The sequence below is a fragment of the Perna viridis genome, chromosome 13 (genome assembly GCF_037379345.1).
Source record: "Perna viridis isolate PV_CMFRI_1.1 ecotype Kerala chromosome 13, ASM3737934v1, whole genome shotgun sequence".
NCBI lineage: Eukaryota > Metazoa > Mollusca > Bivalvia > Mytilida > Mytilidae > Perna > Perna viridis.
Genome location: NC_142457.1, coordinates 23,483,552 through 23,508,538, shown reverse-complemented (window position 1 = coordinate 23,508,538; position 24,987 = coordinate 23,483,552). Strand labels below are relative to the sequence as shown.

The 24,987-nt window shown below is 33.1% G+C and overlaps 2 protein-coding genes across 2 annotated transcripts; one reads left to right on the top strand and one right to left on the bottom strand.

Moving 5' to 3' along the window:
- Positions 1-450: 450 nt before the first annotated feature.
- On the bottom strand, positions 451-3,673 carry LOC148600054 (uncharacterized). The gene is made up of 5 exons (XM_088558726.1): positions 3,530-3,673; positions 3,030-3,167; positions 2,470-2,592; positions 1,536-1,653; positions 451-1,145 (listed from the first exon to the last, which is right to left on the bottom strand). The coding sequence occupies exons 1-5, from the start codon at positions 3,588-3,590 to the stop codon at positions 923-925; spliced, it is 663 nt and encodes a 220-aa protein (XP_088414852.1). The 5' UTR covers positions 3,591-3,673; the 3' UTR covers positions 451-922.
- Positions 3,674-12,482: 8,809 nt separating this feature from the next.
- LOC148600053 (uncharacterized) lies at positions 12,483-22,411 on the top strand. Its single transcript, XM_088558949.1, has 5 exons — positions 12,483-12,536; positions 13,072-13,256; positions 14,836-14,999; positions 20,067-20,257; positions 20,927-22,411. Exons 1-5 carry the CDS (start codon positions 12,512-12,514, stop codon positions 20,968-20,970), a joined length of 609 nt encoding a protein of 202 aa, XP_088415075.1. The 5' UTR covers positions 12,483-12,511; the 3' UTR covers positions 20,971-22,411.
- The last annotated feature ends 2,576 nt before the right edge of the window (positions 22,412-24,987 follow it).

Sequence of the window (24,987 nt, the reverse complement as noted above, 5' to 3'; positions counted from 1 at the left end):
ATAGTTCTCAGAACCCTAGCCGGGGGCTAGGGCGCTCTGCTCACAGAGCAACTGGGATGTGTGCCCCAGGTGGTGGAATAGGGTACCCCTGGCGTGTTACATGCTGGGGTTGTCAGGCTATAATACGCAAAACCTGACCGCAAACCATAGTGGTGCACCGTATTGGGAAAGATGCCACGTTCCTCGCACGTTAAAGAACTCTGCTGTGGTATTCTCCCGGAGTAGGAACCATAGGGCTCCGCCATAGGAGGCTAAATTGCCCGACCCTACCCACCTCTCCCTATTTCTAGTGGCAATCAAAATTTGTCGACCCAATTGTCCTTGTGTCCCATCCCTTTCATCATTTCATGTTCATTTTATCATCAATTTCATGTTCATCGTCTGAATATAGCTGAAATATTGCTGCCCGGACGTTAAACTCCAACAAACAAACAAACAAACAAACAAACATTTAATTTTTATACTTAATTTATTCTCATGTAGTACAACGAAGGCATGATTAGAAGTTGGTGACACTCTTAAAATCAACGATATGTTTGTATCGTATTCAATTTCCCCACTTCTGTTCAAGCTTTCCTTTGAAACAAAAAGAAATCAAAGACTTGGGGCTTGTTTTGTCCATAAAAAGATACAATTTGATAGAAATTTGAGTGATATCTTAATGTTGTATTTTATCTACATATCAAGTGTGCTATGCGTTCTCTCCGATATCATGGACTTCAAACTTTCATTAAACAAGTTACCCTCAGCATGTTTAAAAATTTAAGTTCAAACTTAATGCCTTCGAAAGTCTGTCTCTCGTTTGCCAATATGAATGTGTTGCAAAAATAAAGAAAGATAATCGATATTGACTTTATACTCAAAGTATTCAACAAACCAGGAATCAACGAACAGAAAAACATGAAATATCCAATTAGTGTCTCTAGTAATAATAACAATAAAACAGTCTGTAATTTCTGCCGCCATCAACTAGCGGATGACTTCCCCTGGCGCTGTTCTTGTTATCTGAGTCCTCATCATCCGTTTTCACTATCTCGTCTCTGACATGCATGCCTTTTACTTGTTGGCATGGTCCTTTGTATCTTAGTAAATAAAAGGGTTTATTTGTTGGAAGTGCTATTGGAGTACTTGCTGACCCATCGGACCTGTGAATAAAGACAATAAAACAACATTCCATATACAGCTGTGATATAACGTCTTATGTTGTATCAGCCGATCTTCATTATGTCTTATCTAATTTGAAAATATAATGTTTGCAACATTAGCTTAAAGTTATTGAAGCAAAAATTTTATTCATCAATACACATGATGCAAAGACTAACAACAGTACTAGTACCAAGAAGATATTCATGCAAAATCGGAACATTTGCCGTATGTGTTCTCAATACAGACATGGAAAGAAACGAGTGACAAAGCATCTCTGAAATCGCACTAATGTAGGATTAGTTGCAAAAACCACCTTCCACGTAGGTAGAAGTCATTGTAAATTGTTTGTTTTTACCCCTAATATATGCTAGTTAGATGTCATTGCTTACCTGCAACAGTAGTAAATGAGAGTGTTTCTGTCATATGAACCACTTGGCAAAACGCCTCCATAGCTGTTCTCATTGTTACTGTCTTCGTCATCCCAATGAATATGACCAGTTTGGAACCCTCATTGTAAAATAGCGGTACACTAATTCATTATTTATCAAGGATAGTATTGTCATTTATCAACACATATCACGTACGGTTTTTAACTGAATAAACAAGATAATATTGAGCAATGCCTATAAAGAACTTTGGTAGGTAAAATATTGTTGTCTGGATTGATGTATGAATTAGCTAGTGATATTAAGATATGAAAATACATTCGAATAACGACAATTATAAGCAGTAAGAGCAATTAAAACTTCTATACTGTAAATCGGAAAACTGTCATGTCGTTTGGTTTTGGTTTGTTTCGTTTTTTTTTTCCTTTGGTGATTTTAGTTGAGTTGCTCATTTACTTTTGTTACTTTGTATGTATGATTTTAGTTACTTTATGTTCTTTGTTGTGTATGTCTGTTTTCCATGTCTGGTCTTTGTCTCTGGATTACACTCTTTTGATTACCGCTATAACCTTGGTTCCCTTGATTACTCCTTAGCAACTACATATTTTGAAGACCAGCATTAATGATCATACCGCAAAACAAAGTTTGATATTCTTTGAAGAATATTTACAAGATAGTAAAATATTTTCTAAAATATCAAATTCTACAGCATATTGCATCGTTCTCGGAAGAATAACACTATTGAACACAAAATGACAGACATACAAGCAGATAGAAAGAAAGGTAAAGGTAGCTCTATACCTTAAGTTTTTTTTATTAAACAATACTCATTTGGGGAGGGGTGTTATGAACAATATGAAGATGAAAAATGCCAAACAAAACCTTTTGATGGTATCTATAGATGCTTTTTTTCTCTATCCCGTTCAAGTAAACCAACCTGGTGTACAAGATATTCCTGACTTCAAAATACAATAGTTCCCACGTGGCCAATTCTGTGTTCCGGGTATGACATTTTCGTCTTTGGTACAGTAATAGAGCACAAAATTTCGTCCAAAGCTGCCTGGTATTGTATTTAAAAATGCATTTTTTCAACTGATATTTTTTTATAATTATTTCTGATACATGTATACGAATAGAAAAAAAAACAGAACAAAAATGAATCGTTATATATTTTTGTACGGATATGACGTGACGGGGCACTGACATATTAGCCTTACAAACGTTGTATGTCTATTTTGTTTAGATCACTAACACATAAAATAGTGAAAACTGTATGGTCGACAAAAGCCCTTTCCTTCCCTTCTTTTAACACAGTAGGTCGATATTGTACCTTATGTACAGAACAATAAATAAGGCACCCAAGTAAGGGTCGTTTTGTGCAGGTTTTTCAATAAAACAAAATTGATAATGGAATGAAATTTTTGTTACGTTATTTCTTATTTTAGATGCTAAATTGCCGACATTTAGCTAATAATAACAATAAATAAAGACTTGTACCATAGAAATGGTGCCCAGGTGTTATATAGTTTTGGTTATCGTTGTCTTCGTTGTCTTGTTTTCTCCATCCTTCTTTCCATCTAGAAGGACATCCTGCTGTCGGTTTAACGAGGGTATAAGTTCCTTTTGGCCACTGCACTGTGAAATACATGTAGTTGTAAAAGCAAAGAAACTATAATTCATACATGAAACCGGAATAAACTAGGTAAAGATGAAGGAAAACACTAAAAATAAACCAAATTAACTTGCAGAACGAACACAAAAACTAAAGGATAAATGAGCAACACAGGCTCTACAAAAATTACATACTATACATATGCAGCATTATGACAGAATATCAATAGAAACATTGTTGGGATATTTCAATATGCAAGACCTGTGGACAAAACTTTGACACAAATAACTTAAATCAGAATTATATAGAAACTGATAATAATAATTTTATTAGTTGAATTAACATAAAATGATAGTTCATAAGATAAATTTATGTGTTTAGTCACCTATTTCATGTGCATACGCAGATGAAACCATCAACACCAGAGGCATAAAAAACATCATCATTCAATAGAAATCCGCTGGATCTAAAATAAGGTAGTAAAATAACTGTTCAAGCCATTGACAAATATAAGTGATTATCATATAGCTAGCAGTGAATGTTCCCTGTTCCATGCACCCGTTCGCTCGTGATAATATTTTGGTTATTCACTCTTTCCAACTAAACAACCTATTAATAATGAATGAAAATACAAAAAAATACCGCGGGAAATAGATAAAAAGAAAAAAAAAGTTAATTCTGTATAACAAATAATACTATCAAGGCAAAAACCTTGGAACAACCACAATGGTTCTTTCTAATATTGTGCAGGCAATTTCGGTGAAAATTGTGGATTAAACCAGATTTAAAGGTGCGCCTTAGCTCCCTCTTTTATTTCAGTTCATTATTGCAGGTGCATTACAATATAAATGAACATGGTAAAATCAGTAGTCAAAGCAGTATGGAAACTATGAACAATGTCACTTTCGGGTCCAAAACCACTTAGAAATCTCGAATATATTTTATTATACAGTATTTTTGTGATCTTTGGAGAAGATCAAATAAACATATGTGAAATGTATATTTTTCGTAACAAAAATTCTAGCGGTGATCAGAAGAATGCAATCTAGGAACAAAGACAAAGAATATAGAGTAACTAAAATCATACATACAAAGTAACAATAGCAAATGAGCAACTCGGACTCCACTAAAAACTGGGAGCATGGACCAGGTGCACCGGTAGAATAAGCATCCTCTGCTTTTCTAGAAACTCCCGCCGGGTAAAACATTTGTTTACACTTGTGTAAAAATAAAAAAAATATTGTACAAAAAACCTCCTTGCTAGTTGTTTTAATACAGACGTAAACTCGTATGATGTTCGTACAACGTTGATATTATGTGTAATGGATTTAGATTGTTTCAAGCATAAAATGTTTTTTGAATCAATGCAAGGAGACGTCTATATGTACGATGAAATCTGTTTAATTCCAAACTTAATACATGTAATTTGCTCAAACATTCGTTAAATTTTACAATCATACATGTAAATTTGATGCATACAAATATTTAATTAATTGACACTAAACTACTCTATCATTACATAACAGATACAGTTATTTTAGAGCCTAACTAATCAACGAGTAGAAAGTATATTAACGACTTCTTCTCACATCACTGTATCTTTTATATGTAATCTAGATTTTTATATCGACAAAAAAGCAGACAAGGAAACAATGAGACAGTAAACTGAAAAAAAGATACATGTGACAATGAAAGAAGACCATTTTATTAAGTGATCCGGTTAAACTTGATACGACGAAACCACATTTCCTTCTGTTTTAAAAAGATAATATTTCCCACAGTGTTCCGTTGTTGTTGTTTTTTTTAAATATTATAATACAAACTCGTCCAATGTTATTGTCAATTTCGTTTGAATTTAAAAATAAAACCTTAAGTTTAATGAGTCATTTGGCTATCATATACCTTAAATCATTACCAACGAGGTTCGTTTTTGTGCAGGATTTTTTTTTATTTATGCAATAAGAGCCATGTAGTCGTTAGCATAGCACTTTAGTTCATATCTTATACAATCTTATTCAGTAAACAATTTATCTCGAAGCAAACGAAAATAACAGAAAATATCAAATAAGTCATTTTTACTGAAGCATAAATGCTCTAGGAATTTTTAACATTTTTACATTTTATCGATGTTTTTATTAAGTGAGGGTAAAGTATTTTCATTTAACTACAAAAAAAAACAAAGTGTTCAGGAAATTTCTCTGTACCATTGTAACGCTGAGACGTGGGCTAAATGTTGATACCTATATATGTATCAATTTACTCCGCTTTGTAGAAAGAAGTTCAAAGAATAAAAAAAATGATTTTTGACTCAATAAGGTATACAAGTGGCCAAAAAAAAAAAATAAAAAAAATAAAAAAAAAATACAAATATGCTTCAGTTTATATTTGGCGACAAAATAATTCGTAACCGTTCCTCAGTTATGCTTCCATCCTCACACATATTGTTCAATTCTGAAGCGACTTTTTACTAAAAGATTAAGTAGGGTCGCTGGGTAGATCCTGATAAAATTTTTTATCCGAAAGTTGACGCACTGCTTCTGAGATGTAGTTAGTTTTATCCTTGACTGCTATGGCACTTCCCTTGTCTGCTAGGTTATAACGATATCGTCAGGGTTTTTTCAAGGATTGTACTGCTTTTTTCTCATCTTCAATTGTGTTAGTTTTATGCTGAAGAAGGATATCGATTATCCAAAATATTCAATGTAAATTTTGCCATCATTTTGTGATGTTGAACATGATTACAAGTAGCCATTTTGCAATGAATAAAATAATGAGTGACTTTATTCCTAAGTGAGCAACATTCAAACACCAAATAAAGATGGCAAACGAGGCCAAACATCTTGGATCACAACAAAACAGGATGACAGGCTTTCAAAGAGGTAGCATAGTGGGTAGAAACCAAACGTACGCATATAAACGAGGAGCAGCATTGTTTCACTCCTACTCGGCTTTTGCATATGCGTTTTTCTATATCAAATATTGTTTAGATAAATGGTGAAAAAATTATGCAAAACACTCAATAAAAATTCATTTCCCCTCCATCAACAGACAATAATCTGAAACATAGTCTAGACTTGTTATGCTAATGACAAGAATGAAATGAAATGAAATCTTTGAATATACCCAAATAAATTTACTATTTCAGTTGAATTCACTTCCATTGTGCATTTTAAATGTTGCTATTGTTCATCAATTTATTTGTATTATTGACGAAAGTCAGCCACATCTTAATGTATTATTAATGGATATTTATTAAAATTCCTATGTTATTTCCTTTCGTTTGTGTGTTGGTATTTTCCCCTAGTATTCCTCAAATGTCGACCCAATTTTTCAGGTAAATTGTCGGTAAATAAAAAAATGTGGTAGTCGAGAAATAAACCTTGGCTATATGTTAATGCATACATAGCGATTGTTTGACAGCTTGGACAACAGTATTTAAACAATTCGATTTGGAAATATGGCTTTACTACTGAATATAAGTTTTTTTTTCATTCTTTGGCACTGCTAAATCAAATTGAATATTATCTTGGAAATTCTTATTATTATATGTTTCAAATGCAGAGGATGGCTACCGTTCCGATTCACTTGGTCCATGCTTCCAGATTTTGATTTTTGCATGTTCTTTGTGCGTGTCTATTTTCCCAGTCTGGTATTTATTCCTAGATTATATTCTTTTGATCGGTTCCCAGAGTTGATCAGAGATTCATTCATTCATATCATTATTTCCTCATTACATTAGATTTTAGAATTAAATACAATCAGTACATATAAACAGCTTTTTTCATAAATACGATGTATATAGTTATATACATGGAAGAAGTATTATATCAAACTAATATATGTACCTAATTGAACAGAATGTTAGACAATATATCATATGTGGGATCGAATTGATTGGATATAATCGGCAATACTTTTAACAACGTGTATGTGTGGCACAACTTCATGAATTAAATATGATCTTTAATGTCACAAAATTCGTATGACAATGGCAACCGACCGAGTAGGACTTGGACAATCCTATATTTATATAGTCTACCAGGTATTTATTAAGGTTGTACAAACATAGAATGTAGATAATATCCGGAATAAACCCGTACATTTGTCTTCCTGAGTTGGATAAATATGTAAAAAGTCTAACAAGAAAAATCTGTTTCCATAATGTTCTAATACCCAAACTAACAAATTTATGTAGTAGAAATAGTTTTTCTTTGTCTGTTATTTATCCGTAGATTATATTCTTTTGATTGATTGGTTCTATTGATTACGCATTCCACAGAAACGGTGGTCACTTGCTGATTAAACGGCTATTATTAGTTTTGATTTGCTGTTTGAATATAACAATAAAAATCATACAAATAATGAAATGTAATTATAAAAATTTATGAACTAAGCTGAAGTGTTTGTTCTCCATTTATGAAATATATATTCGGTTAGACTTTCTTGTGTTTGTATATTGATTGAACTTACGGATTAGTATCATATCTCAATGTTTGCAGGGACTAACCATTAGCGAACTTATTATTCTGACAAATTTCAATGCTTATGATTAAGCAAAATGATATTACTAACAGGTCATATTTGAAAACTATATCACAACTAACTGTATTTCTAGAATGGGTCTTATAAGCGAAGTAAGAATAGTGACGTTCGCAGTACATATACACATTATTCTTTGTCAAGAAATCAGAGAGATTAATTATAATCTTCTCAACGAATTGAGAGTTTCCGGAAGTTACCGTAATCTCTCTAAAACTGAAACAGCAATAAGATGCGCTGTAGAGTGTCTAATGGAAACTTCTTGTGTTTCAGCTAATTACAATTATGCCTTCAGTTTATGCGAAATAAATGCTTTTGATCCAATGCAGGAAGCGCCATTCATTTTAGAAGATAAAAACTGGACAATTATATACTTAGTAGATCGTAAGTATTGTTTTGTACTTAGTAATAACTCTATTCATGTTCTATTACAAGTTTTAAGGAGGTAGACTTAAGGTAAGTGATATTATTTTTTTTAAATCAGTGATATGTTTGTGTCATATTCAATTTCACCACAGCCTATGAAGCTTTCATTTGAAACAGAATGAAATCAGTCCAAGTAACTTTGATGCTTTCATAAGATTGAAGTAAAATGCTGAATAAAAACGTTCTATTGATTTGTAAGAGTTGTGTCCCCTACCCTAGGTCTACCTCCTTAAAATTGCCTCGACAACTATGCTAACCTTTGCAAAAATTTATATGACGACATGTACTGATGATTTAGTAAAGCCAATATTAAAATTGACGCTCGTGACCTTAGGATCAATGGCTATACGATTACGTCATATATTTGACTTAATTTTTTTGGCAAACTACATATATCATAGTAGACCTAAGTAGTCTTCAATGAAATAGTGGCATTCGAAAACAGTTTCTTCCCGATTTAAAAAAGCGTATGTTTTATACATTCCTCAGTATCATGATTTCTTCGCAAAGTGAAAAAAAAATACATAGAATTTAATACCTTTTCCCCTCTTAATGCCTTTTAGTTTAGACCGTAAACATGCAGGTAAAGATTACGAAAAGCAAATTGAGAAAAATGATATGCAGAAATTAGTGTTTGAATGGAGACCAAAGCAACAAACCAATGATAACGCTCTAAGTATCAGAACAAACTACTTTAATGTTTTCGTAACATACTATAAATTAGGATAGCGTGCTCGTGTGTAAAACAAATACAATAGTGATTAAATCTTTCCTGTTTAGGTTTGTCATCAGACTTTTGAGTTACATCTTAGGCCGATCCAGACTTTCACGGTCATGAGTGATTTTTAAAAGAAATTTTAATCTGTGCACAACTTGACCAATCTTCAAATTTGAGCTGATTTTAAATAACTGTAGAATTCCTTGGTTATGAATGTAATGTTTGCAAGCTTTTGAATATAAACGCTCTATTCAAACAGGGATAGCCTGTCATAATTAAATAAAACGAAGATTGACGGTATGAAACACTACTAAGATATATACGTCTTAATAGGGTACATTTTGTTCTAACTTCTGATAACTCCGTCTTAACTTCTCTAAATATATCTGAAAAATACTTGGATTGTCTCGACTGAGTCTCACCACGTCCAATCAAGTCTCAAAAAGTCTTTACTGTGTCTCGTCTTGTCTTATCTTGTCTTGACCAGTCCTGACCAAGTTTTCACTAGTCTAAACCTGTCTCGAAGAGTCTTGAACAGTCTTACCAGTCTTGAATAGTCTTAAAGAAGTCTCGACCAGTCTCAAATGAATCTAAAACTGTCTCGATAACATATATTTAACAATTTAGGACTGAGAACAATCCTAATTTAAGAATTCAAAGATAAAACCACTGTATCTCTTTCATGCATGCATTGCCTTTTGCATAATTTTTTTGAAGACTGTTACTTAATTATTCAGGTTATAGGAAAGAACATTCATGGTGATACTATGATATGGAAAACATAAAAGTTTGGATGGAAGGATTTGAAAAGAAAGTCAAATAAAAATAGTTTAAGTGAAATATTTGATGTTTCACCCCTGCCTGTGAAATAAAAAAAGAGATATTAAATACTATGGTTCCTACTCTGAGAGAATATCACAGTAGGGTTTTTTGACGTGCGAGGAACGTGGCATCTTTCCAAACACAGTGCACCACTATGGTTTGCGGTCAGGTTTTCCGTATTATAGCCTGACAACTTCAGTATGTTACAGGATAGGGATACCCCATTCCACCACCTGGGGCTAATTTAAATCAACGTATGCATACAAACATTTGCAGTAGATAACAGATTCTACATACTCTTAGATTTAAACAGCAATATTGTGCTGAGAAATTGAATCAGTAACAACTGAAAAATGTACAATTGAGCAGATTATAGCTTGAAAACCCGTGGATGGTTACCTCTGAAGCTCGTCTTTTTTAAATACTCTTGTTCAGCCCCGAAGTTATTTTTAAAAAGAATGTTAATCGTTTTTCGGTGCATCTTAACACCGTTCAGGAGTACTGGGTAAACAAAGAACCACATACAAATTCTAGGTGCCTGTATGTGATTCTCATCGTTATACTAAAGAAAATTGTATACTAGTATTTAGGCTTTTCAGCCAATACATTATATACAGTGCAACCGGTTCTGGCGCGTTGCATTTATTACGATAGTCGAAATCACAATACACATATTACTTTCATAAATTTTGAACAAAATTGTGCAGATTATAGTTTGAAAAGCCTTTCGTAGTAACCTTTGAAGCCAGTCTTTTTAAACACTCCTGTTCAGCCCCAAAATTATTTTTTGAAAAGAATCTGAATGGCTATTTGGTGCATATTAACACCGCATATGAGTCCTGGGTACACACATGACCAGATGAAAACACTAGATACATGTACTTGTATGTGACGTTCATCATTATTCCAGAGAAAATTGTATACGAGTATTAGTGATATTCAGACATTATACAATATATCGGCCCGGCACGTGTCATTTATTACGATGGTCGAAATCACAATACTTACATGAACTATTTGAATCACAAAAACGATGAACATGGTATCGTAAAAAATGATAATGTTGTATCATTATTTTACAGATTTATGTTGATATATATAATGTTCGTGTGATAGATTAATTACCGAAAAAAATGATAGAATTCGTCTTTTCTCTTCTTTTTTTGTTGTTGTTTTTGTAAGTTGTGTGTGCGTTTTTTTTTATGAAATAAAAATTATAGTTTATAAAAGGATGTACATAGAGAAGAAAATGGTTTAAAATCATGCCTGTCAATAATAGTATTATCTTTTAAAATTAATTTTCAATTAATTTTCTATATCTTAAGTACATCTATGTTTAGTCGGAAGAGAAACCAAAATATGTTTTAAGCATTTAAAAAAAATAATTGAAGGTATGAGAGATGCGAGATGCATCCCCTATATAGCATAAGGAAGGACGATAGTATGGACTGACGGAAGTACGAACACCCTACATCCTTACATATTCTCATTTTGCAAGTTTAGGTATAACGATATTCAAATGCCTGATCATTTTATGATATGGTTTAACGTCTTTTGGCAGAAAGGACGAGAACGGCTTGACCAATCGAACAGAACCTGCTTTAAACTAGTCGTACAGCCAAATAATAGAAGTTCACATTCTCGCTTGCACCGAAAACAATGTGTCTGGCTATCTTTTTTTTTTGTTAAGATATAACTTGTATAAGTATTACGAATTATGTATTCAAAATCTGTAGGGGATGTTCCGCGTTAATGTTATAGATGCATAATTTCGCATGATAACGCAAAAAATATAATAATAAACAGTTAAGTTGTCGCTAATAAGCCTCTGTGGTTTTATGTACATGTTTGACATAATATACAAAAGGTTTATGAACTATCTCACTGTTTTACATAGTAAAAAGCCGACAAGTGGCATGCAGCAAATTTGTATCAGTTGTTTAACAATATTTATTTTATAAAAACATGCAATTATTGACTCCTTTAGTTTGGCTATGCATTATAAAATCGAATGTTTGAAATTGTTAACAACAAAACACAATCATCATAATCATCTGAAATGTAAGCAGGTTGTTTCTATGGTTTATTACCTATTCTTTTTTGTTAGACGGTAGTTACGGTGTAATACTTTTCGATTTTATTTTAAATGAACAAGTGTCTATTGGTGTCAGAGGGGAGCCAGTAACGCGGGGATATAGAGGTGAAAGATGTATTTTCTTACCTTTGTATAGTTATTGACCTGTATCAAATTATAAGGGATTTCGTGTATGTACATGTACATGTATGATGAATTGTCAATGTGTACATTTGTATTACTGTTTTTTCTATATAGTAATCTTTATAATATACAAGTACTGTGTATGTTTTATCGCTAAATTTAGGACGATCCTTTTTTGGCTTAGTCCCAATGTTATAAAAAAACCTTAATCCGGGGCTTATTATTCCTTAATTAATGAAGTTTTCAGACTTTAACATAAAATACATGTATATAGACACATGATGGTTAGCTGACAGTTGATAAGTGACACGCGTGTATATTGCATCTTCATTGACATTATACAGATACTGAGTGGAATTATTTATGTAATATACTAGCTGTATACTTGTACATTTATATATAGTTCATTTTTGGTATCAAAGTAATATTATAAAATCTACTAGTGCCAGAGTGAATCGAAGACAAGAAATATGAATGAAATTTAAACCTTATACACATGTAGTTACACTTGTAAAGAAGAATTTTAAAACAAATGATAAAATTCCGATCTGAATGTGTGATGTTTGTTACGGAGGCTCATTTCCTTTACATCACATGTATCGCACATGTATAATTTACACGCACAATTAATTTGGAGTTTGAATATGCAGCAGATAGATCACGCACTGAGTAATACCATTTATAATCGAAGTACTATCTGTTTTCGATAAGTTGCATGTGCTATGTATACATGTGTATTAAGAATTTGTGTTTATATTGAGTGAAAAATAAAGCGGAATTAGAAAACAATGCAAGTTTTAGATATGCCTCATTGGAATAAATATAAAAATAAAACTTCATGAATTTCAGTGATAAAGTAAAAAACCAATTGCGATCTTGTTATCCGAATTATTAACTCAGGATATAAGAATATGCGCCTTATCAGCTCTCTTGTCGACATCACTATCTAATCTCAGATTGTTTCGTAATAACGGATCAAATAATAACAGATGTGATTATTATCTCAACAAATCAGACTTTATTATTGTTTTCCCATGTTGACTTTTGCGTGTACAACTCAAACTTGCATTGGAACTCTTATCGCCACAATTGATGCGGGAGTTTTGACTAGCCATAAAAAATACTTTTACCCACCATTGCATTTTGAAATGGCTGTTTCATGTACATTATTGTTATATATTTTCTTGTTTTATATTCAATACAGAACTTTGGCACCTTGTATTCCGGGCGACGGCTGGTATTGGAGTACCATCATATTCAGCAAACATGGGGACCACAACTCTTCAGACACATACAGATGCATGCAAGCTTCCACATACACTTGGTTGTGCGACACATTACAGAGATTCTACCGTTCTTGACGATTGGCAGGCCCAGAATATTATACAGGTGACCTACTAAAGCTTTTTTAAGACGTACCCGGTATAATTTTGCTATTTGCCATTTGACCTTGAAGACACTCTCCTATGGAAACAGAAGTCACCTAATCGGAATTCTAATCAGCCAAACAACTGATAAAATGGCATTAATAAATGTATCGAAAATTAAAATGGCGTCTTGCTCGTGTTCCAATTTTTAAAGAGAAATGTGAAAAAATTCAAAATTTCATTGCGGTGGCTATCTTTAATTTAAAAAAAATACTTTGCAATAGTCGTTTACTATTAACAATGATTTGGATACAGCGGCAGCAACGTCCTACATTATTCTGTCGGAAGGAGTAATCAAGGGAACCAAGATTCTAGCGGAAATCAAGGATTCTAGGGCCAAATATCAGACGTGGAAAACGGACAAACACGACAAAGAAGATAAAGTAACTAAAATAATATACACAAAGTAACAAAAGTAAATTAACAAGTGACGTTTGCTCTAAAAAGGTTGTGATTGTTTTAACTTTTAACGCTGACGCACATCGTATGTTATGGAGTCTCGCATTTTCCAGTTGGTCGAGACATTAGCGATACACAACACGACGGTGCATTATTTATTAAGTTAAATGTAATTTGAGTACAAATAGCTTCGTTTCTCATAGACAAAGTTTAATAATCATATTATACTATAGCAGACATTTAATGACCACTAAAATGTAGTGCAGTTCAGTCAGTATCTTGCTTGTAAAGTTACCTAGTGCACTCAGACTATGTGGAGTGTTATTTCTTTTATTTCTTTTGTAATTTTCATGTCACTAAAATTAAGTTAGATGATGGAGATTTAGGCAAACGGTCGATGTAGTTTTTTGTTATATACAAAGTGTAGACTATTGAGTTATGGAACATCATGCTTCAATGCTTAAAACCTCAACCTTCGCTTGTCATTTGATAAGAAGTAGCCTATGTGATAGGATTTTGAATTCATTTATACGTAGTATCTGAATTTCCCATTATTGATGCTTCGATATTTAATTATTTATGTCTTGATAAATTGATCTTGTCAACGTGTTTGGATAAAGTAAGTTATCAGTAACAAACATTATTGGCAGCAAATACATATGATAAACCATATTTCCACATTAAACAGTACTAAATCAACAAGTAATGATCAACGTCACCATGAACGTTTTGAACAATATTGAGAAAATGATCTGGACTGCATCATAATTGCGGCGTAGACGAAGATCTTGCTTTATATACACTCCCGCGAGTAAAAATTACATTGTTCTATCCCAAGCCTTACCTAGTTGAAATATGTGTGACGCAAGATAATCTACTACCGCAACTTTAAAAATGCAATTAATAAGTAAGGGTCTTTACCTAATTAGACTATGGTAACGTTTATTGTTGCATAACATTTTTTATATGATCTTAAGAGAAGGTTAATTCCATGTATCTTCTGCTATTGGCACTGAATAATAGTACAGCTATGATGGTTTGGAAAACGAAAACGAACTCTAATCCAAGAATGTCAGTGTATCGATTTAAAACTAAACCCATGTCCTTACAGATTGTAATAAGTAAAATTTGGTACATTATAGGTAAAGTTTGTACTCTACACAAATAGTGTATCGGTTGTCAACATAACATTTAGAAACTTAGTCACTGACAACAAAACCAGCTGGTTCACTTCCGACCACATTATCAGCAGTTCCTTTATCGATATGACACCCAGTACAACTTACAACTTTTTCGGAATACTTGGGTAAGATCTGTTCTATTCTTAGATAATCTATTATATTTGGGTCCTAAAATAAGCTCCAATTATATTGCATTGTTGTTAAGTGTCATTGTAAAATAGAGGAAGCCGGTCATTCCCAAACGCATTTCACTTGTTGTTTAAACTGGCGGATGAAAATCAAATGAATGAGATTTAATGTCATTCGCCCCTAAAACCCTTCATATCATGGAACACTTTTGGTGTGAATTTGCATGTAGTTTCTAGATTTCGTAACACAGTAAGGCTGCCTCAGTCAAGTTCGGCACTATTTCCATGTGTATTGCTCATGTTGATGCACAAGTGAATATACATATGCATGCTCTATTGAATTACCTGGATTGTGGACGTGAAGCAACACAGCAAAATCAACTCCAACCACAGTAAATGGTATACTAGTCCGTGGGCGGTCATACGGAAGCAGCGAGGATCTGGTTTAGGACATGAACGGCCTGTTAATTTTCGGCACACCACACACGTGCAAATGACGTTAACGAACCTTTGGTATCCAATATGACTGACGAATGTGAGTTACAGTCAAATGAACGCCTGCATGTAAATAATGTTCATGTGCATCCTGTACATATAACTCTGTGTAACGATGTTTTGCGGGCATACTTTTCTGATTCACTTAAAGTGGAATTATCGATTCTCCCTCGACAACGTAGTGTGCTATTGTCTAAGAACAATCCTAGTTGACATATGCTTGACGATTGTAAAGTTGATTTCTCTAGGCATATAATTTCATTTTCGAATTCAGACCTTTGCACATTTGATAATCATTTCAAGTTTGCAATATTTATTTAATCTACTGTGAGTTCAATGGGACGTCTGTTTTCATGAGTTGCTGCACAATTTGTGATAAATCTCAAAACGTATGCAGTTATTCTCAACAATTTCTGAATTGAAATAAAACGATTCAAATCAATGAAATCTGTTACTTCTCGTAATACGGATACCAATATACATATCATAAATGTGTCGTCAAAATCCTGTTCACCTAGCTTAATCCCTGTCGTGTTGATATTTCCGTTCGATACTGGCCATTTATTTTCGTTCGTAATCCATTTTGTTCCAGTTTTCCACAATTTGTTTGTCTTGAAATTCTTTGTTTTAATTCCTTGAGTAAACAAGTATGCTGGGTTTTCAAAGATAGAACAGTATTGCCAGATTTTAGTATCAACTAATGACTTAATCTTCTTCACGCAATTAGCATGAATGTTTTGGTGGTTTTGTGGAAGTTAACCATTTGAGTACAATTGTATTAAGGCTCCCACGAGTTATAACTTCGGTAAAGTTATTTGTTTTAATGGCACAAATCTATTTTCTGACATGGCAAGAACTGATATCCCATTTTGAACTATTTAGGCGCATGCTCCATACGCACGTTGACTTGCATCATTGAAAATGTGCAGTGTTGTTTTCCTGCTTTCGATTTCGTCTTTAAAGTAATATATTGGAATTTCAATTTTCACGCATTTTGTTTTCAAATCCAGTAGGAAAGTTCGTTATATGTATATCATCATGTAGACAGTTGCCCCAATATTATTTCTTATCCCACAGTTTTTGCATAAGTACTTTATCGCGTATTGTAGCCGGACTAAAGATTCATAGTGGATCGAATATATTTGAAGATTCGCTTAGTACGTCTCTTTTTGTGGCTCTTCCTGTTTCTCGGAAAGATTAACTTGAAACAATCTGTTTCTACATTCCATCGCAATCCTAGGATTTTTATTAGATCATCATTGTCTGCTCATTTATTATTCACAGTTTTTTTTTGTCATAGAGTCATGTTGTTTGACGACCATGGATGAAGGTTAAACTAGTAAGCATGTTGTCTAGTTACAGATTCTTATTGAGTATGTCTGTAGTATTACGTGGTTTTGACTTTAGGTGTTTGAATATAGTTGCATTCAGGATGAATAGTGAGCAAGTTGTTCCAAACAAAACGCCTTGAAACGGAAGGTTTTAAACGGACTTGAAGCATCATTCGGTTCTAACAACCAAAAGAATCTGGTAGCGTCTCTATCTCGTTTGTTTAATACAATCTGCAAAAAGGTCTTTTCTACATTTTTTGATACGGCATATTTACGTACGCAAAAACGTGCAAAAGTACATTCAGGTACATTGTAAGGTCATTCAGCTCTAGCGATACGGGCTTGAGGCAACAATTTGAACCCGGATTTTCTGGTGACTCCTGACAGCACACAATACGGATATGTGTCGTCGATGAATCCTTCTTAATTGCGTGATGTGGTATGTAATGTACATTGTCGCCAGATATCTCGGCATGTTCTGGAACATACTGTATAAATCCGCGTTTCTCCTGATCAGCTATGATCTCACCGTAGCCTAAGTCTGTTAATTAAGCTTATAGTTCTCTTCTTCACGATTTTTGCATTAGTTGGTTCTTCTCGCCATGACAGTTTTGTACAGGGTTTGGTTCCATTCAATTAACACCGGTCTCCTCTTTTTGGGTATAAAGGTCACTCTGATTTGATGTTATTTCTTTGTTTTACACTCACACATTGACTCCAAATTCAATTAAACGCTCTAAATAATTTTTCCTCTACATTGTGATTGATTAGAATGTTCACCAGTGTGGTTTTTATTGGGTACTCTGTTTTAGTAATTTAAAGTCCTTAGAGTAAGTAACTTCGATTTTACTGTTGTTGGACATTTACCTTGTACAATTCTATTTTGTATTATTTTCGAGTATGAGGTGCCTCCTATAAGCAAATTAAATTCGAATTTCCGGTCTGCTGACACGGGATGGATGAGTTTCAGATTACGTGAGTATGATAATTTTGAGGCTTCAACATGAGCAAGGTTACTAAGCGGGAATGCTATCCTCGGGACGATAAGCAATTCTATCGGTAATGTATTACCAGTCTCCAGATCAATGACAGCCTTATCCGAGTGTCTTAAGTTTCGGTTATTTACACCGAACATAGATGGTTGAGTGTCGTAGTTTCTTTTGGTTTGAGACTAGTTCCTCAGAAATAAATGATTACTGAGACCCTTCATCTCAGAATGTGAGCTGTGGTACTGTTATTATAGTTCCAGACTGGTTTGATTGCTGTCTTTAACAAAAAGTAATCAAGGGAACCAAGGTTATAGGGGTAATCAAAATAATGTAATTCAGGGACGGAAATCAGACATGGACAACAGACTTACACAACAAAGAACATAAAGTAACTAAAACAATACATGCAAAGTAACAAAAGAAAATAAGCAACACGGACTCCTCTAAAACCTGGGTGCATGGACCAGGTGCACCGGTAGGGTGAGCGTCCTCTGCTTTTCTAGGAACACATGCCGCCGAGTTGCTCATAAAAAGTCAAGTCCGGGGTAGACGAAAGAGGAAAGGAAAACTATGACACGTTGAACAAATCAGTTTTCATGGCGCAGATGGATACACCGTAACGATTCACGAGTTCATGATGACGACCATAAATTTCTGTAGTGATGACTTCAGTCTTGTAGCAACATAGGCTAGGTTGTAAGGACTTGTTTGTTGTCACATAGATACTCTAAATTTGTATTTTGTAACGGCACCCTGATGCTTTGTGTGAACATAATCAATTGAAACAAAGTTGTTTCCTCTTGTCAATTTTGTAACTGTTGGCGATTCCGCTTACCTGAGTGGAATTTACAGGAGCGTGGTTTTTATCACAAAAATACACCAGTTATAACGGCGGTTGAAGGATTATCACCCCTGTAGTGACTTACCTTTGCTCTGTTTCTGTGTCCGTGTTTGTTCCTCGGTGTTGCTGTTGTAATAAACGATGCAGTTTGAGTCAAATCATCTGTATAAGTCGGGTATCCTTCTTTTAGTGGGCGTACTTCCTTTCCAATACATTGTGTAGCACGTCAATGGTACAAGTGTTTGTGTCGTTATCTCTTGTCAGTCATTCTGGTTCTAATCTTTGGTGGTAATTTCGGAATACAATAGGTGAACGAATGGATCCGAACGTTGCTTGACTCTGACCGAAAAAACTTGAGACCTCTGATATTGCACTTAATATTTTCATAGAATGAAAAAAAATAGACGACGAACTTTGTAGAATTTAAATAGGTATATGAATGTCTGCATGTGTGCATTAATTAACAGACACTGTTCAGCAAACTCTTCCTGGATTAGTGTGATTGCTTGTTAGAATTTGTATGTGTAAGTAATATGCAATTACATGCCTCTTAGCTGCGCTTTAAAATATGTAAAGCATTTAATATTTGTCAATGCTGGATTTGTATTTACAATGGATTCATATGATTTTCAAAAGGTTCGACAAAGTAGTACATAATGTAAGCAAGTATAATTTCGGAAGTTTGTGATAGAAGCGGAATGAATGAATTATTTGAATATTGTTTAATCACGCTTTCATGTTCAAATTGTGTGTTAGGTATGGTTGACGCTAAATTGATGTGCTGGTTATTATTGTGATTCAATATATGTGAGATAGATGCCGTAGCAAATTGCATTGTACTAAAAGAAGCAAATTCACTCACCGATTCCTTAGGAAGGATTGTTTTTAACTCCAATTTAACTTCTTGATAACGGAGAATTGAAATATATGGGTTGATGGAGTTTTCCATTGAATCTAAAATGTCACAACCAAGATTTTGTAAAAGTTCCTGTTTCAATTTAAGATTTTGAATTGCGCTCTGTACCTCCCGCTTGTTGATATATCCATCCTCAATTTTGTCGTTTGTCTTATGAATTAATCGGCTGACTGCACTTCTCTGACCACCTCTTACTGCATTTAACTTCTTCATTGGTCACGTGATAGGGGGTTTCAAGGTTAGTATTTCGCTGGTAAATAAATAGTAAAAAACAATCCTGTTCGTTCTCTGTATTCAAGTTGTTGGTATGACTTAACCAAAGTTGACGTAAACAATATAGGTATGTTATAATAAGAAACTTAGGTGACGTTACTGACGTGATTCAATTATGAGTTTTGACGAGTGGATTCAGAGTTAATTACCGACACTCTTCACAAATAAAAATGCAATATCACTACATATCACAATTTCTTTTTGTTTTTGTTTCAAAAGAAACTCTCGCCTTCAGAGAATGTTTTATATAAACAAAGGCTGGCTTGGTTGCTCTGGTGATATCGGCTGGCTGTGCGTCTTTGATAAGGACCTTTCCGGAACAGTTACAGAAATTTGTCCATTTCAAAAAGGACTGCAATATCCTTTTTTTGCCTACCTACCAAATAACGAGAAAGGTGTTTATGCAACAGGTAGGAAAATTATTGTTAGTGAATCGTATCGCTTAGATATAATAATAATAAATTATACATGTTTATTTAACTTCTTTATAATAAAAAAGACCTCATTCTAAAATGAAAATTCGACACGTTTATTTTTTTAATTATTAGACACGGTTAATATTTAGTGTGTTTTCAAATAATATGATGAAAGTGAAGACAATCAGAATTATAAATAGATTTGTTGTCGGTAATTGGTGATTCAAATGATAATTTCTCCTGAAGAAAAGGGAACATGATAAAATCTTAATTTTCCATACAGATAGAGAAATAATTTAATCAATAATTTGCTGAAGGAGAATCGGTTTCTCCAATGAATTTGTAGAAAAATTTGGTAAATAAAATGGCGCGAAAAATCTCTCAAAACCTTATTTTTTGTCTGTTGGTAAAAAAACACATATTTATCACCAGCTTAGAATAGCAGAAACGATTGTTCATATAACTTAATGTTCAATGGAAAAAATACACATGAAAGAGTAAGGTACAAGGATCGAAATATCAACAGGACATTAACAACAACCAAGTCGAACATTACAAAAAAAATGAAAGTACGCAATATAAATCTACATACCACGAATAATAATGAATGCTAAAGATGATTTCTTACTCCTTTGTGTTTTTTGTTCTTTTATTTATTTGCAGACAGAAAAGGAGCAGATGTTTTAGCAATATATATCAGGAGATGACTTATAAAAAACAACATCAGAAATAGTTAAGAATCCATTGTAAACGTTCGCTGATGTATACTTCTTGCTCATGTTTAATTTCCATAAATACAGAGAGGAGTTTCATCGAGAAACCAGCATCCTGGAAACAAATCTTGAAGACCTCTAACATGCATGCATTTCTAACAAATAAGATTCTGGAACAGGGTTATCTTGCTACAAGATTGAAGTCATCACTGCAGAAGTTTTATGGTCGTCATCATGAACTCGTGGATCGTTAGGTGTATCTATCTGCGCCATGAAAACTGATTTATTCATCGTGTCAGTTTTCCTTTCCTCTTTCGTCTACCCGGACTAGACTTTTTATGAGCAACTCGGTTGGTGTCTCTAGAAAAGCAGAGGACGCTTACCCTGCCCGTGCACTTAGTCCATGCTTCCAGTGTTTAATGGTGTCTGAGTTGCTCATTTACATTACTTACTTTTTATGTATGATTTTAGTTACTTTATGTTCTTTGCTGTGTATTTTTGTTTTCCATGTCTGGTCTTTGTTCCTGGATTACATTCTTTTGATTACTCTTTCATACAAATGTGAAATGATGCAATAAGAAGGACCCAACTTGTATCACATTCTGAAAGCAATTAAATAGTTTCAAACAGCTTTAAAAAATTCAATCAAATAGTTACCCTATCGTTGCACCTGATCTATGCTCCAAGTACAGGTTACTTGTTAATTTTTGCTTCTTTTAACCTGCTTTTTTATATTTGATGTTATTTGTTGTGTGGGTCTATTTTGCTTATCTAGTTATTATCTTTTGAATATTTTGTTTTGATAAACGCTCGAATCTTGATTCCATTGATTAATTGTCCATGTAAAACAGATTTGTTAGATTCATATAAGACAAATATAAAAAAAAATGAAGACTTTATTTGAATCAACGGCAATATGCTTAAAAAAGCAACAAACAGTATAAATATCTTTAAGTATTTGAAGGTAATGTTCTAAAGGCAAACAACGTGAAATAGAAATAAAGCTTAATCACATATTTCATGTTTTAAGTAGCACTCCAGATAAGAATCATGCAGAATATGATTCATGGTTGAAAAGCCTACATTTTTTATATTATTTATCATTTAGACCTTTACAGAAACTTAATAACAAAAATAAAAATGTGTAATTTTTTGGGGGGATGTATCACATATTACAGAAATTGCATGGTTCTAACAAAAACGACTTCTTAATTCGCCCTGGTTGTCGTAGAACTATTCTCATGCTCCATTCTAACAAATCTACATTTTTTTCTGAATCCTGTTTTTTTAACCGTGTCGTATAGTTAAAGGTCAGAACATAAAGTTTAATAAAATAAGAATTTTCTTATCTTTATATCTGTCAATTTGTCTCTCAATACTTTTTCTCTTTCGGTATCTCATTTTTATTTTTGAATTTGTGTACATTTATGTATATGTAAACCACTTAATGTAATAGTGAAATAAAAAATGCTTGAAGTTTGAATTTTATCAAACTTCGAAAAAAATTCTTAAAAGTTCATTTGGCAAAATATTTAAGCTTGTCTTTGCTGTAGATCTATACTGTGAAAAATATTTCCGGAACTTTATTTCAACAAAGATTGAATAATATACATAACTCTTATAATCAGTAATGTGTTTGTATCACATTCATTTTCACCAAACCTTTCAAGCTTTGAAACAGATTGAAATCAGTCCAAGTTACGTTGACGCTTACATTAGATTGATGCAAAATGCTGTATACAAACGTTCAAATGATTTGTAAGAGTTATGTCCCATAATCAAGGTCTACCTCTGTAATGACCCAAGGTAAAGTAACAAGTGTGGCAAGCTCGGTTTGCCTTCTATAACTAATAAATACAACTAACACACATTTGGAAAAATTGGGTCACCAATTGTGGCAAAAGTTTTATTATTCTAATCAATATGCTGTCTTTGTAATTTACAACAATTTTTAACACATGTAAATTGTAACTATTCGGGTCCCTGTTGACTATTCGCAAAAAAATGAGGATCTTTAAGGTTTTTCCTTACTACGTTAAGAATGACTTAGGGTAGTTGAATAACCGGGGCTCATGGCAAAAACGAATTTACTTTACAACTTGATTCAAATTGAATCTTAATTGTTTGACAAAGCATTGGAAAGGATATTTGAATATTCAGGTACATAACTGCGTCATACGACATTAAGTAATTTGAATATTCATATATTTCATTTCACATGCTTTGTAATCCTGTTTTGATATCTTTAGATAAAAAAATTACTTGGACTGAACTAGCTATGTTATGTAGCTTGACCACATTGAATTTCGTTTATTTTTATATAGGATAATAATTACACACTGTCCTGGCTTTTCAAAAGAAAAATAAAGTACACCTAGCCTGATTTTAATATTGATATTATTCTTTTTAGAGTATATATGTACAATACTATCGCAACATATTGAAAGGGAGGAAAGTGTACGGAAATTTTGAGACTTTATAACTGATATTTTATAATGTGAACTACTCATTGAATAATCAGATACTTGTACAAAATCAAAAAGGTGTTACCTGTTTATATGAAATACCTACATATATAAACAAGAAAACAACCATTTAGATAATAAGGGTAAATGAGGAAAATGGTATTTGTACAGGTTCGAATACAATTAAGATGTTTCTTTGATAAATTAACGACAAATTAAAAGGGGGAAAACATAATAAATGAATCAAAACATAAACATGACCAATGCATAGGTGTTTTACATAATCGTCAGTATATGTAGGAGCATTGTTAAAAAATCACTAAAAAAAGGAAAAAAAGATGTTTAACTCTTATAAAGCAGGAGTTATCTCGTTTGAGTTAGCGGTCAATGTACACTAACTAAATCTTTCCTTTTAAGAATAAATAAACAAGAATAATTAAATAAAATAAATAATATTTTGGTGTGGATATTACGTAACTAAACGGCAGTAGTCGGATTTGCTGTGTAAAAACTTTTCTGGTGGATTTTAATAAATATTGTTTCTACGCACTTCAAATGGTCTGCATTTGGAATGTCTAACAATAGATTAAGATGTAAAATCAAATCGTAAAATAAGGAAAAACTTTTCGCAAATAGTTAGGGCGCGGTTTTCATGTATCGCCTGAACTTTGTCTTTCAACAGAACACACGATCAAAGTCAATTTTTCACCACTTAAGGTTTATTTGTAACTTTCATAATTGTATTGAATGATTTTTTTTATTCAAGTCGTTCAATAATATTTATAGTAATCTATAATCAGTTCCTTTGCGCGTGTAATAAGTTACTAAAACATTTTTTTGCGTAAGTCCTATTCTGGCTTTAGCGTATGCATGATTTGAATTAAAAAAAAACAGATTAGGGACCAGATTTAACAACCGCCAATGTTTATGTTTAATGTATATGATCTGTATAGTCAATTTTAACGATCTGAATCGGAAACTGGGTAATGTTCTGCTGAATCAATGCCAACGGATCATTTCATCTTTTGATGTAAGCTTCCCGTTCTTAAACGAGCTTACTTCATTTTATATTATTTTATTTATCCATATTTATGCCTGGTATTTTATGTTGGGTGTAGAACGTAATCGAGGACATGAACGGGAAGGCCCTATCCAAAAATCGATTTCGATTATTTGGAGATGTTTAAGATTTAATTTTGTTGGCATGTTGTTTATGTGCCTCTAAATATCAGTACCAACTTGCAGATTTAAGACTTTAGTATTTGGTTAAATAAATACTTTCTTCTCTACTATTTTACAGAATTTAGAAATCAAAAATTACCCCTCAATCAAGATCATTTTGTCACTATTGTCTGCAATTAAAAAAACACATTTCTAAATACATTTCTAACATGTTAATTCAAAAATGTCGTCTGTCTAAGACGCCAACATGTGTACGAAGTAGCAATTAATTTTCTACGGGCTCGGTTAAGAATTAACAGGAAATAAAAAGAGTTAAACAAGAAATTGTATTTCAATTTAACATTCTACATTTGCACCTGTCCTT